This window comes from Erpetoichthys calabaricus, chromosome 2, assembly GCF_900747795.2.
Source record: "Erpetoichthys calabaricus chromosome 2, fErpCal1.3, whole genome shotgun sequence".
Taxonomy (NCBI): Eukaryota; Metazoa; Chordata; class Cladistia; order Polypteriformes; family Polypteridae; genus Erpetoichthys; species Erpetoichthys calabaricus.
The window spans coordinates 53,317,191-53,330,443 of NC_041395.2; the positions used below are offsets into that span (position 1 = coordinate 53,317,191).

At 37.5% G+C, this 13,253-nt stretch overlaps 1 protein-coding gene across 1 annotated transcript in view; it reads right to left on the reverse strand.

Annotated features, from left to right (window-relative positions):
- Positions 1–365: 365 nt before the first annotated feature.
- The window catches only part of zgc:153993 (uncharacterized protein LOC767645 homolog), a 44,130-nt gene continuing 31,242 nt past the window's right edge, over positions 366–13,253 (reverse strand). Inside the window, exons 3-6 of the mRNA XM_028792605.2 lie at positions 10,734–10,898; positions 9,674–9,806; positions 8,437–8,541; positions 366–2,578 (exon numbers count right to left, since the gene is read on the reverse strand). Of these exons, the coding sequence (XP_028648438.1) occupies positions 2,477–2,578; positions 8,437–8,541; positions 9,674–9,806; positions 10,734–10,898 (505 nt within the window). The 3' untranslated portion in view covers positions 366–2,476. The remainder of the gene's footprint in view (positions 2,579–8,436; positions 8,542–9,673; positions 9,807–10,733; positions 10,899–13,253) is intronic.

Here is a 13,253-nt window from a genome sequence, read left to right on the forward strand (position 1 = left end):
ATAATCTCACAGCTCACTCAAATCTCACACCAAATTATGATTCCTGACTACATTTAGTCCAAATACAAACATTTTTTCCCATCTTTAAGTTTACATGGACGTTGGAAGTGAATATCCAAGCAAAGGCACAAAAGAGGGCTAAAGCTTCTAAAGAGTGAGTGGTATGAAATTGGACAACTGATCCGTCAACAGGGACGGTGAAATGATTAGTATGCTTGGCACACGAGACACGGATGGGTTTATTCTAAAGTGGATATGTCAGACACTTTTACTAATAAAGTGAAGACAGGAAATTTCAAAAGTTTTATTCTCACCCATTTTAATTTTAAACATTTTTCCAAAAACACAAAATTACAATGCCATTCATAGTAAAACCTCTCTCTTGGACTAATGTAAATTTAGGCAAGTGACAAACACTGGAATTATTAAAAAAAATACTTTGAACAAAATTAAAACCTTGTTTTTTTTAAAAAAAACTTTTGATTTTTTTTTATTAAAGGTAACATTTATTGTTATAAAGACAAGTCATATTTAGAAATAAGATTTTTGTGAACTTCCTGAAGGCAGGAGTAATGACATGTGTCACCAAGCCGCTGCAGATGATTCAAAATGGAGCCAGCATGTGTTCTACCAGCTGAAGCGGGCACATGTCACTCTTTTTTTCAGATCACTGCATTGAGTTTCTATGGTGGAACATATTAAGTTCAAATCTTGATGCTTACCAACCATCTTGATGCACTGCACTGGAAACACTTGCGAGGTCCGATGCTCCTTTTTGCCTACTCATGTGTTTTGGTGAACAATGTCAATGCAACCTACACAGGACACCATATTCCAATCCAGACTCTTTTAATGTGAAGCTCTTCACTAGTGGAACGAGCTGCCCACCTCCACTCCTTCAACGTGTTTAAGAAGTAATTGAAGACTCTTGTTCGATGAACATCTGTCAAACTGATATTAGCCATAGGTTTTGTAATCTAGGGACTGTGACTTGCTGCTATTTTGTCCAGAGCTCATCACTTGTGAAGGTCAATTTTGATACCTTGATCTGTCACACTTGTTCCCAAACACTCTACCAGACTGATGTTACTCAGTTATGTGGACCTATTTTGCTGGTGACTTTGGAGGAAAGTGTCTACTAAGCAAAGAAATGCAAATGAAAGTGAACTCAGTTTATGGTAAAGGTTAAGACTTTGGACTTGAAACCCTGATGTTGTGGGTTTAAATTCTGCTACTCACACCAGGACTTTGTGCAAATCATTTCACCTGCCTGCGCTTCATTTAGAGAAGCAAAAAAAATGTAACCAACTGTACCTCAAATGTTGTAAGCTGGCATGGAAAGAGGCATCAATGAAATAAACATAAACTCACAGAAACCCTTATCATGGAAAAAACGTAAAACTGAGTTTAGAAATCAAAGTTCATCACAATACTTCACGTGAAAAAAAATGCAATTTTAATTTTCTCTCTTACTTGTGGAAAAATGTAAAAAGAACAAAAACCATTAGCTACCACTGATGTATGGCTCTCAATAAAAGACATTAAACACAAAAATGCATTAATTTGGGGGGGGTTAATCTAACTAAAAGAAAATGAATCACAGGCAATACAAATGTTTATTTTTAAGAAATATTTACATAAACCAGAATTCCTTAGGCAGGTTTCTCAAGTTTCATATCTATTAGGCTAGTTTTTGTACTGCTAATGAAAACTAAGAGAGGCAGGCACTGGTTACCTTAATTCTACATCTCACGCAGTAATGACTTCCCACATTTCTGTCCTGATGTAAAACAATTATCATTTCTTACACCATATTGCCATTTTTCTCCAAGGTATGAATTCAGGCAGTATATAAAAGACCAGTTCTTCACTCCTAAAAACAGCACAGCTCTCCACACTACACCAAGACATACAGATAAACTGCCAGTGTTTTACAGCATCATAATAGAACTGATCAAACTAGACTACAGTAGACCGTGGAAGGGAAATCTCAATGTTTTTAATAAAATAAAAAATATAAAGTTATTGTTAACACAATTGTCCTGAGAATCGCATTGCCGTATAAATGTTAAATACTTGAAACTTGATGGTAATACAGTATATACACTCTTTTTAAAACTGAAATTTTGCATCGTATTTAAGCTTCAGAAATGATTTTATACTTTGTAAAAAAAAAAACAGTTAATCTCTAAAAACATCACAGAATAATGCAAGGGTTAATTAAAACGCTGGATAATCAAACACCAAAGTAAAAAACAGCATCCCATTCCATGCACAGAGGCCAACCCATGGTCGGTCAAAATCTCAGGATGAAAATCTACAGTGGAGTGGAGTTTTGTAAAATACAGTCAGTCAGTTTCTGGCCTATCACCCAAACATGATATTTTCATGTAAGGTTCTTCTAAAGATCTTTGGTTTTTAGCTTTTGCCATGGACATGACACATGAAGAGTACAGTTCGTTATCTTGTTCTTTCATTAAGACATTTTCCAATATGCCATAGCTCCAGTGAGGACTCCAGCTACAAACAGTGCAACGTTTGGCCAGTTCAGACTTTGAAAATAGCTTTGAACTGCTCCCTAAGAAAACACAAACAGTAGAAATATTAGATGTTATTTATATACTTTCAAATATTATTAAAAATAATGCAGTCTCCAATTGTAAGTGAGCAAATATATGAAAGTTTCAGGTATCTCAGGTGGACCTCAAAGGTACTAATCAGTAAAACCATGTCACACAACAAGACACTTAAACTGCTCTTAAGATTTATTAAAATATATCACAACGGGTGATTAAAAATATTCATCAATCATTTTTTGTAATCCATTTAACCCACTACAGTGTCATGGTGAGCTGCAGCCTAAACCTACAGCATGATGATCAAAGCAGCATCCAGAACTGAATGGGAGGGTGGTCCATCAAATGAAACACTCCCATCTACAGAGTAAATACCATCCATTTTTTTTTTATCCATTGTAGTTTCTTGATTAATAAATATCTGGGATCAGTGAGAGCCCAAGATGGAAAACTAGATGCAGAGATAACCTGTAGAGTGCAGTGTGGATGGAATAATTGGAAGAAGATATCAGGAGTGTTGTGTGATAAAAGAATGAATGCAAAGGTTAAAGCAAAGGTTTTTAAGACAGTGGTAAGACCAGCAAGGACGTATGAAACTGGGACATGGGCAGTAAAAAGAGCACAGGAGAAGAAGTCAGATGTGGCAGAAATGAGAATGCTGAAATGGAAGTGTGGAGTTACAAACAAGGACAAAATAAGAAATGAGACAATCGGAAATACAAACAAAAGTAGTGGTGATATCTAAGAAAGTACAGGAAAGTAGATTGAAGTGGTTTGGACATATGATGAGGAGAGACAATGAATATTTGGGGAAAAGGGTGATGGAGACAAACGTACACAGGAAGAGAAAGCAAGGGAGGCCAAAGCGATGGGTGGATGGATGAAGTACAAGAAGATCTGAAGAAAAAGGGCTTGACTGGCGAGGAGGTGCAGGACTAAGCTGTTTGGAGAAGAACGATCAAGTACCTCAATCCCACACAGAAGTGGGAAAAAGTGAAGAGGAAGAAGTGTCTTGATAAGCAGGAACCTACACTTGCAGAAAGTAAGAACCAAACCTTTACAGGATGTTTTCATCAAGGAGCAAACTCATAAAAACTCTCTCTTACTCACTTGCACATTCGTACATTTATTTATTTACTGAACCCACATCATCACATACTGTATTAGGCTTGGGTGGAAGGCAGGAACCAACCATGATTTGGGAATCAGACCATGGCAGAACAGTCTCATGCATACGCCATCTTTCTCACTCAAAGTTTGACGCTGTAGAGAGACCAAATAATTTGGCCTGCACATCTAAGATATGAGTGGAGACCCTGGAGGAAACCCACAGAAAAACATCACACAGACACAAACAAATGGGAATCAGGTTAAAGTCCCAAGAATTGTGAGCCTCTATGCTTAAAAAGAAGATCTACTAAAAACCACACATAATGGAAACAATTCTCTGCCATTTCTGTCATTTTACTCATAGCTTATATATTGTAAAAAGATTAATATTGCATGATAGTGGATCTTTTGACCTTGGAACCACTAGAGGTTAATTTTCTACAACATCCTGGTAGACAGAGTTTTAGTTTTCCTGTCCCACATAGCCATCTGTCCATAGCATGTTTTCAAACTGACTCTGACTTTTTGAATTGTAACTATGACAGACTTGAAATGGGCCTATCAACAGTAATTTATACTTAATTCTGCTAGAGATTCTTCCATTATTAATTTTTTAATCTAGGATTGTGTTTACATTCTAGGAACCACTTTGAGCTGCACTTTTTGTACATTCAGTAAATAAATGTGATTCCACATTGTGAAAATGATTTACTATAAAAAAGTGATAGAAGTTCAGTCGCATGCCCAAGAGTCACAATCATAAAGGTCAATGCATAGAATAATAAAGAAAAAATAAAAAAAGGTCAGACCCACCATTACTGGACATTAATTCAAACACATTCATTAGGAGGATCGACTGGCCAATCAGCACAGCCTCAAGAATCTTAATTGAAATTTTCTTTGAAAATTCCTTGAATTCCATAAAAACAGTAGAAATGACTGTTGATTTTAGGAGACACTCATCTCCTCCTACTCCCCCAGTTATAAACGATGTCACTGTCAACAGGGTAGAGTCATTTAAAATTTCTCGGCACAACAATCACTCCTAATATGAACTGGGGGGAAAAAAATAACTGGCCTTATCAGAAGAGCTCCGCAGTGGATGTATTTTTCTTTGTCATATTAAACTGTCTCAATCAGTGTTGGTACAGAGCTGTTATTGAAAGCATCCTCTCTTTATCCATAACAGTCTGTTATAACAATGAATCTGCTGGATCCAAAAAATAATCGCAGCATGTTCTTCAGACAGCATAAAAGATTGAGGGCCTGAAACTGGACTTCACTGAGTTCCTGTGTACATCACAGATCAGGAAATGTGCTGAAAATATAAGCAAAAACCTCACTCGCTCGGGCAGCCATCTCTGTGAATTAAAGCCATCAAGGAAATGTTACTGGTTACTAAAGGCAAGAACTACTAGACATAGAAAATGTTTCATTCTTATTCCAGTCACCCAGTCTCTGATTCATCTGTGTCTTTTCTGTTTATTTTATAAAGGCTTACTTGATATTGCGTATTACTAGGCAAGGGTGCAACTCTTCCTTAATATATTGCTTTATAATTGTGTTTTGTTATACAGGTAAAATTCCGTTACAATGAATATCTTTACAATTAAATTTTCATTACAACGAAGTATTTTATGGTCCTGACAGTTTACCCATATGACACAAGTCTATAGAAATCTTGTTACTACGAAATAAATTCAGGAGATGCTTTCATTACAACGAAGTGCCCAAAAGACCTTGAAATACCTGAATGAATCATCCACAGGGCAGTTAGTTCTATGGATGCAGCTCAGTTGTGCACAACGATCCCCAAACAGAAACATTGTACATTTTTTTTTCTTTCTTCGAACTTTCCTTGTACTTTTTTTTTTTTTTGCTGTTTTTGTTTTCGGTGGTTTTCAGCGATACCTTTTGCTTATTGCTCGTCAACATCTGAAAAACATTCATTGGAATTTAACTCATTGTCACCCTTCAATAGAAACGGCAGACGTGAAAAAACGATCAACAGTTCATATTACAAAAAAAAAAAAACTTTACATTTTTGCAGCTCTCGATTGCGGCAAAAAGAAAAAAGACGTTGCCAGTCAATTTGGAATTTCGCCATCAACACTGTCAACTTTCTTGAAAGATCGAGCAAAAAAAGAAGAAAAATCTCGGGTTGCAAACGTATGCGAACTGCTGCATTTGAAGATGTCAAAAAGCAGTTTTTATGTGGTTCAGTGATGCTTGTTCAAGAAACATTCCTATTAATGCAGCATTCATTCAAGAAAATGTGAGGTTTCTAAACTCTCTTGGGACCTCCCCCAAACTGGACAATATGCATAACAGCGTCCCGAAGTGTGATCACCGCGTCTGTGGAAGACTATTTATCTTTTTCCGGGGCAACAGCAGGCTCACAGCTCTGCTGCGTCTCTTCACCAAAGCAAACAGAAAAGATATCGATGGGTGATGCAAGGAACATTGTAAATGCAGTGAACAGGATTACTTGGCCACGACCCTGCCTGACTGCTGTGTCTGTGTATAGGAGAGTGGCAGATCACGCTACAATAAATAACCCTGCTGTTCCTGTTGTAAGCTGAATAAAGCTGGTTTTGTTAAATTACTGGGACTAAGCCTCATGTTTTGGGGTGCAAGACAGGGACTTATAGCGCGACCCCGATCTTTTAGGATTTGCTTCTGTGGCGCTTCACTGCAGCAATGTGTGCCTGCTGTTGCCCTGCCATCACAAACCCGGCAATCACGCTTCGGGGCACAATTCAGAGTGTCGTTACCATTGGGTGGGGGGTGGGGTCCCAAAAGTGTTCAGAAACCTCAATATGAAGAAGGAGAAAAGGATGATTCAGCTTCTGATTGAGAACTGTGCTGCCCACAACATGCTTCCACATTTAGATAATGTTTGCGTTGAATTCCTCCCACCCAATTGCACAGCAGTGCTTCAGCCACTGGGTTTGGGCATCATTCGCACCCTGAAAGTGTATTATTGCAAGGAAATGCCAAGAAACATTCTCGACAGCATGAGATTAAAATTAACGTGAAAGAAGCTATTGAAATGATTGCAAACGCCTGGACGCAAGTGAAAAAAGCACTATAGCAACAAATACAGAATCTCATTACAACAAAAAATTTTTTAAGTCCCTGGCAGTTAGTTATAGTGGAATTTTAGCTGTATCATTTACTAATGCTCTACATAATGTTGCAATGTATTGTGTATAGTACACCAATTGAACTTACCTAATCCAAAATCCCCAAGACCAGAAGTATTTTGCGGTTTGGATATTTTCAGATTTTGGAATATTTGGATATATATATATATATATATATATATATAGATAGATAGATAGATAGATAGATAGATAGATAGATAGATAGATAGATAGATAGATAGATACTTTATTAATCATATATATAATGGGGATGACACCCAAGTCTATACACAAAATTTATGTTTCATATACTCCTTATAACACCCAGCCTGAAGGTAATTTTAGGCAATATTTTTAATATCATCATATCATATCAGCACTCAAAAAGTTTTGGAATTTGGAACATTTTGGATTACCTTGCTATGTTTATGGCTTCAATATGAAGAAAAATTCCTAGCAACTGTGTTGTCTGGCAATAAAGTTCAAGTTCATATTTGGTTATACTAATATGCATTCTAAACCATTTTGACAAAAGTAACTTGTACAACTGCAGAAATGTACACAATAAAAATATGGGTTCCTTATCATTTGTCTGAAAGGACAGCTTGAAGTAGCATCACAGCAGTCAGACGTCTGTTAAATAGACAGCTTCATCAAGATCAGGTTTGCTCAAGAAAACAGGGCCAATACCATATTCAGTCAGGGCCGTCTTAACAGCATTATAGGCCCCCGGGAAAAACAGTGCATTGGGGCCGCTACCTACACAACCACTCAGCAAGTCACAACATACATAGATTAGCATGGGGCCCCCGGGTAACTGCCCAGCGTGCCCATGTGATAAGATGGCCCTGTACTCAGTCTGAGAAGAAAGATCTCAGCAGGTCCTGAACACACAGCATTGGAAACCTCAAAAAAGCCCAGACGCCTAAACAAACTGGTTAACCGGGAAATTTTCATAAATACTGAGAAGAATAATACAGTGTAGCACTACAAAAAAAAGATACAAAGGCATTGTAAACTATTGGGCCTATTAAGGTGGGAGTGGGAGCCCCTATTAAAAAAGCCACCGATCTCTTAACCTTGTAGTGCAACTGCCATGTGCACACAATTCAATTGACCTACTGCAAAAGCACTCGTCTTTTATATTTACAGCAATAAAATGAGCAGACATGTATGATTGACCTAACCTGGTTGCTCATAACAAATCATTAATCTTTGATTCCATATTTGTGTTTATAATTTTGTTAAAGTAGTGCAAGTAATTTTGATGAAGTACTATATGTTAATATAACTATGGTTAACGTAGATTTAATGTGAACATTCTAAAGGTGACAGAAAATTAACTTTAGAATGTCCGAGAACAATCTATGGGCAATTATAAGCATTTGCCTGTTTCCATTTGTTGTTTGAACATAACTGACCACAATGTATGGGACACTCAGTGTAGCTTTGAAGTTAGCAAAATATTACTTCCTTTCAAATGTGGTTCTGCGCAGTAAATCCACTGTATCCCCACATGTTATTAAAAGCTTCCGGATGTATTGGAATGCATATGCACAGAAAGTTAGGGGGGAAATTTTCTGAGGGGCATTTCAGACACTTACCCATCCTCCTTGTTCTCTAACCCACCAGGAAATGCGGGTCCTAAAAAATCCTAATGCCCAGTACATTACTCTTCTAACCATCTCTTTGCAATTTGAAGTTATGGCCTGCAAAAAAGTTCAAAAGCACAATTAAGTTTTTTGCGAACTGATGCTATGTGCATTTTTACCTCAAATAGGCATATTACTTACTTTGTTATAGGGTAAGAGGTAAAAACAAGAACCATTCGATTCAGTGAAAATCAAATTATGGTGACAAATGAAATAAGTGTATAGTTTTTTTTCAGTTGTTACCAAGCTTTTTTGAAAACTGAAGCCATGTTTTCAAAACCCTTCACACACAATGAGCTTAACTGTAGTCTATGTTGGCTAAACTGTGGATCAGCTCTTATTGCTTTCACACAAAAGGCATTCAGCGACTAAGGGCTTTAAACTTCACAGATTCTTTTCTCACTTGAAATCCACCACCAACATATTCTCATGTGTTTGGAGTCAACTTTCGAAAGACTTACATAGAGGTTTTTAAACTGTTAACAACACATTCAGAACTGAATTGCTGCAGTTTGTTACATGAACACAATTATGCAAATTCAATAGCTCACAACAGTTGCCATAAAACCAACAGGCACAGCACAATGCACATTCCAGAGTGGTGTTAAAAAGAAGAGAATATTGCAGTAGTGCTATACGTGAATTACTGTGATCAAACCATTTGGACATGTATCGAGTTGTGTTTTTCCTCTTTAGGACCCAATGATTACTGCCTACAGAGTGAAAAGGGGTTCCTGTTTTCTAATGCAGTTTTTGTAGACATAAGATGCCTGTCAAGTAGTTTTGAAGATCCATACTACACTATATTATTCAAAATGTTACCAATTGTTATTTAGGTCATTCTTCAGTGCAGGACCAAATGGTTTTGCTGAAATGGAAACATGGTAGTGTTTTGGTGGCGTAAGTGGACTCTAAGACATTGATTAACTAGTTTGGTGGTTGTAGTGCATTTTGGGGGTGGGATCCTATGTTTGGTCATGTTGTGTGTCGATAATGTAAACTGTGTGTAGAGGTCTGAAAAAGTAACTTCAGTATTAATAAAAGCTTGTTAGCAACTGAAAAAAAAAATCACTAAATAAAGACACAATTAAAAAATAAAGTTGATTTGTTTAAAGGATGTTGAAATTAACAATAGTAACTGGATATTATATTTCATAAATGAAACAGTCGAGTAAAGATTTTTAATTACCTTGCATATTAGTTTGTAAGCAAAATGAAAAAGGGCGACCACTCTGCCCCAGTTAATTCCATCTTCAAAAATTCTCTTGGCCACAATATTAAAAACTTCCTGTGCTGAGCTAAATTCAATGTGATCAATAAGGCTGTTGAGATAAGAAATTTAAAAAAATGTTTTAATGCTAAATATCCATAAAAGAATGACACATTTACCTGCATTGTAGCTACTCTATACCCTAAATGACATACACTGCTAATAAACCACTTAAAAGCTAAACTGTCCTCCTTTATTTGTTATAATGCTTTTTAAATAGGAAAATCAATCTGTTTTTCTGCTTTAAAATTGCAGATGAGCCAAAGTCTGCCCAAAAAGTAAGAAGTACATGGCAGCAAATGGACTGGCACTGCATTCAGGACATCATAGGGCACACTCATGCTTACATAGATACAGAGTCAGAACAATAACATTTTAAATGTAGACCATTTCATTTCTTTATTTAATTGTTACTGCCACTGTGTTTCCTTCCATCCATCTTTTTTCTGAAGCTATAACCCCCGAAAATCTGAAAATATGTGGTAGCAGGGATCCAGAATCTAGCCCAAAAGTATTAGACAAAAGGTAGGAACCACAGTGGAGGAGAGCTCGGTTTGAAGCCAGATAACACTCAGGTACCCACACATAACTTGGTAATTTAGAGTTCCCAGTCAAAGGTCATGCACATTTTTAAGATGTAGCAGCAAACTAGAATAGATGGAACAAGGTCCACTTTAGCAATGGGAGAAATTGTAAATACTGCACAGGTACAAATTGGGTCACACTTGTTCAATTTAGAACCACCAATTAAGTGAGCACCAGGAGAACATTTAAGTGTCACATAGACTGAGCCCGAGTTAACAATTAGACCCTAAAGTTGAAAGTCAATACTACCATCCACTGAATCACTGTACTGTCCTCATATAATTAGTATGCAATTCAAAACAGAACCAAAATCTTGCACTTGCACACTTAATTGCTGAAATTCTTTATACACAAAGACACACATGGATTTGTCATTTTTATTTTGGTCACTTACTACTCAAGTTCAGTGTTCCTGCTTAGTTCATCTCCAATTTGTATCAAACTTCGTACTATGTCCTTTACTTCGGGATTTGTACTTTCACTTTGAGATCCACCCAAATCTTCTGCACTGATGTTCACACCTGGACAATTGTCATGCCTCATCGACTGTAAAATATATCTTTTATAGACAGGGGAAAAGCAAGAGACATTAACCATTTTAATTGTGTTGCTTTGAGCAAAAAATAGAACAATACACAACTAAAACAATATTTTCTAATTTAGATGTTATGCTGAATTCTTATATTGTACATCATTTTATATTAAAAAAAAATTACTTACCCAATTATAAGAACTACCACACCAACACATTAAAAATTACATAACTAGTGCTTGTAATGGCATTTCTTCTCGCCTAACTAAAGCTGAAATCATCGATTGAGGTTTGGAAATAAATTAGGAAATATTACGGGCTGTTTATTAAGTTACATAACAAATTGGAAGAAATAAAACTGAAAAATGGAATGTATTTCAAAAGGGTAATGCCTATGGTATAAATAACAACAAAGGTGATCACCCCTCATACCTCAGCGTGCTCATTACAAAGGTAAAGTTTGCAGCATTGTACTGCAGGAGAAACACTCTAAGGTCCTTGTCTTTACCAGTACTAGTAATGTTGCTGGCAATATACAGTGCATCCGGAGAGTATTCACAGAGCATCACTTTTTCCACATTTTGTTATGTTACAGCCTTATTCCAAAATGGATTAAAATTCATTTTTTTCCTCAGAATTCTACACACAACACCCCAAAATGACAACATGAAAAAAGTTTACTTGAGGTTTTTGCAAATTTATTAAAAATAAAAAAATTGAAAAAGCACATGTACATAAGTATTCACAGCCTTTGCCATGAAGCTTGAAATTTAGCTCAGGTGCATCCTGTTTCCCCTAATCATCCTTGAGATATTTCTGCAGCTTAATTGGAGTCTACCTGTGGTAAATTCAGTTGACTGGACATGATTTGGAAAGGCACACAAGGAATTGTCTGTAGACCTCCAAGACAGGATTGTCTCAAGGCACATATCTGGGGAAGGTTACAGAAAAATTTCTGCTGCTTTGAAGGTCCCAATGAGCACAGTGGCCTCCATCATCCGTAAGTGGAAGAAGTTCGAAACCACCAGGACTCTTTCTAGAGCTGGCCGGCCATCTAAACTGAGCGATTGGGGGAGAAGGGCCTTAGTCAGGGAGGTGACTAAGAACCCGATGGTCACTCTGTCAGAGCTCCAGAGGTCCTCTGTGGAGAGAGGAGAACCTTCCAGAAGGACAACCATCTCTTCAGCAATCCACCAATCAGGCCTGTATGGTAGAGTGGCCAGACGGAAGCCACTCCTTAGCAAAAGGCACATGGCAGCCCGCCTGGAGTTTGCCAAAACGCACCTGAAGGACTCTCAGACCATGAGAAAGAAAATTCTCTAGTCTGATGAGACAAAGATTGAACTCTTTGGTGTGAATGCCAGGCGTCACGATTGGAGGAAACCTGGCACCATCCCTACAGTGAAGCATGGTGGTGGCAGCATCATGCTGTGGAGATGTTTTTCAGCGGCAGGAACTGGGAGACTAGTCAGGATAAAGGGAAAGAAAGGGAAAGCAATGTACAGAGACATCCCGGATGAAAACCTGCTCCAGAGCGCTCTTGACCTCAGACTGGGGTGATGGTTCATCTTTCAGCAGGACAACGACCCTAAGCACACAGCCAAGATATCAAAGGAGTGGCTTAAGGACAACTCTGTGAATGTCCTTGAGTGGCCCAGCCAGAGCCCAGACTTGAATCCGATTGAACATCTCTGGAGAGATCTTAAAATGGCTGTGCACCGACGCTTCCCATCCAACCTGATGGAGCTTGAGAGGTGCTGCAAAGAGGAATGGGCGAAACTGGCCAAGGATAGGTGTGCCAAGCTTGTGGCATCATATTCAAAAAGACTTGAGGCTGTAATTGCTGCCAAAGGTGCATCGACAAAGCATTGAGCAAAGGCTGTGAATACTTATGTACATGTGATTTCTCAGTTTTTTTATTTTTAATAAATTTGCAAAAACCTCAAGTAAACTTTTTTCACGTTGTCATTATGGGGTGTCGTGTGTAGAATTCTGAGGAAAAAAATGAATTTAATCCATTTTGGAATAAGGCTGTAACATAACAAAAGGTGGAAAAAGTGATGCGCTGTGAATACTTTCTAGATGCACTGTATCATTTGAAGTGCTGTAAAATAAAACAATGGGCACAATTTTGACTACAAATCAGCAAGGAAAACCAAAAAGTTTAACTTAAGTGGATGCTGTACAATTGAAAACAATTAAGAATCTTGGTTCCAGAGGGAAATGCTAACAGATGTCTACCTGTAGCGTTTAATAACTCATTTTTATAACCCTTTTCCAGTTTCTTTTATAAAACATCCATGCTTTCCAGTCTTGTTTTCCTGAGCTGTTAGCCTGTTTAGATGTTGCAAACCTCAGCTCTCTTTCCACCCCATCACGATC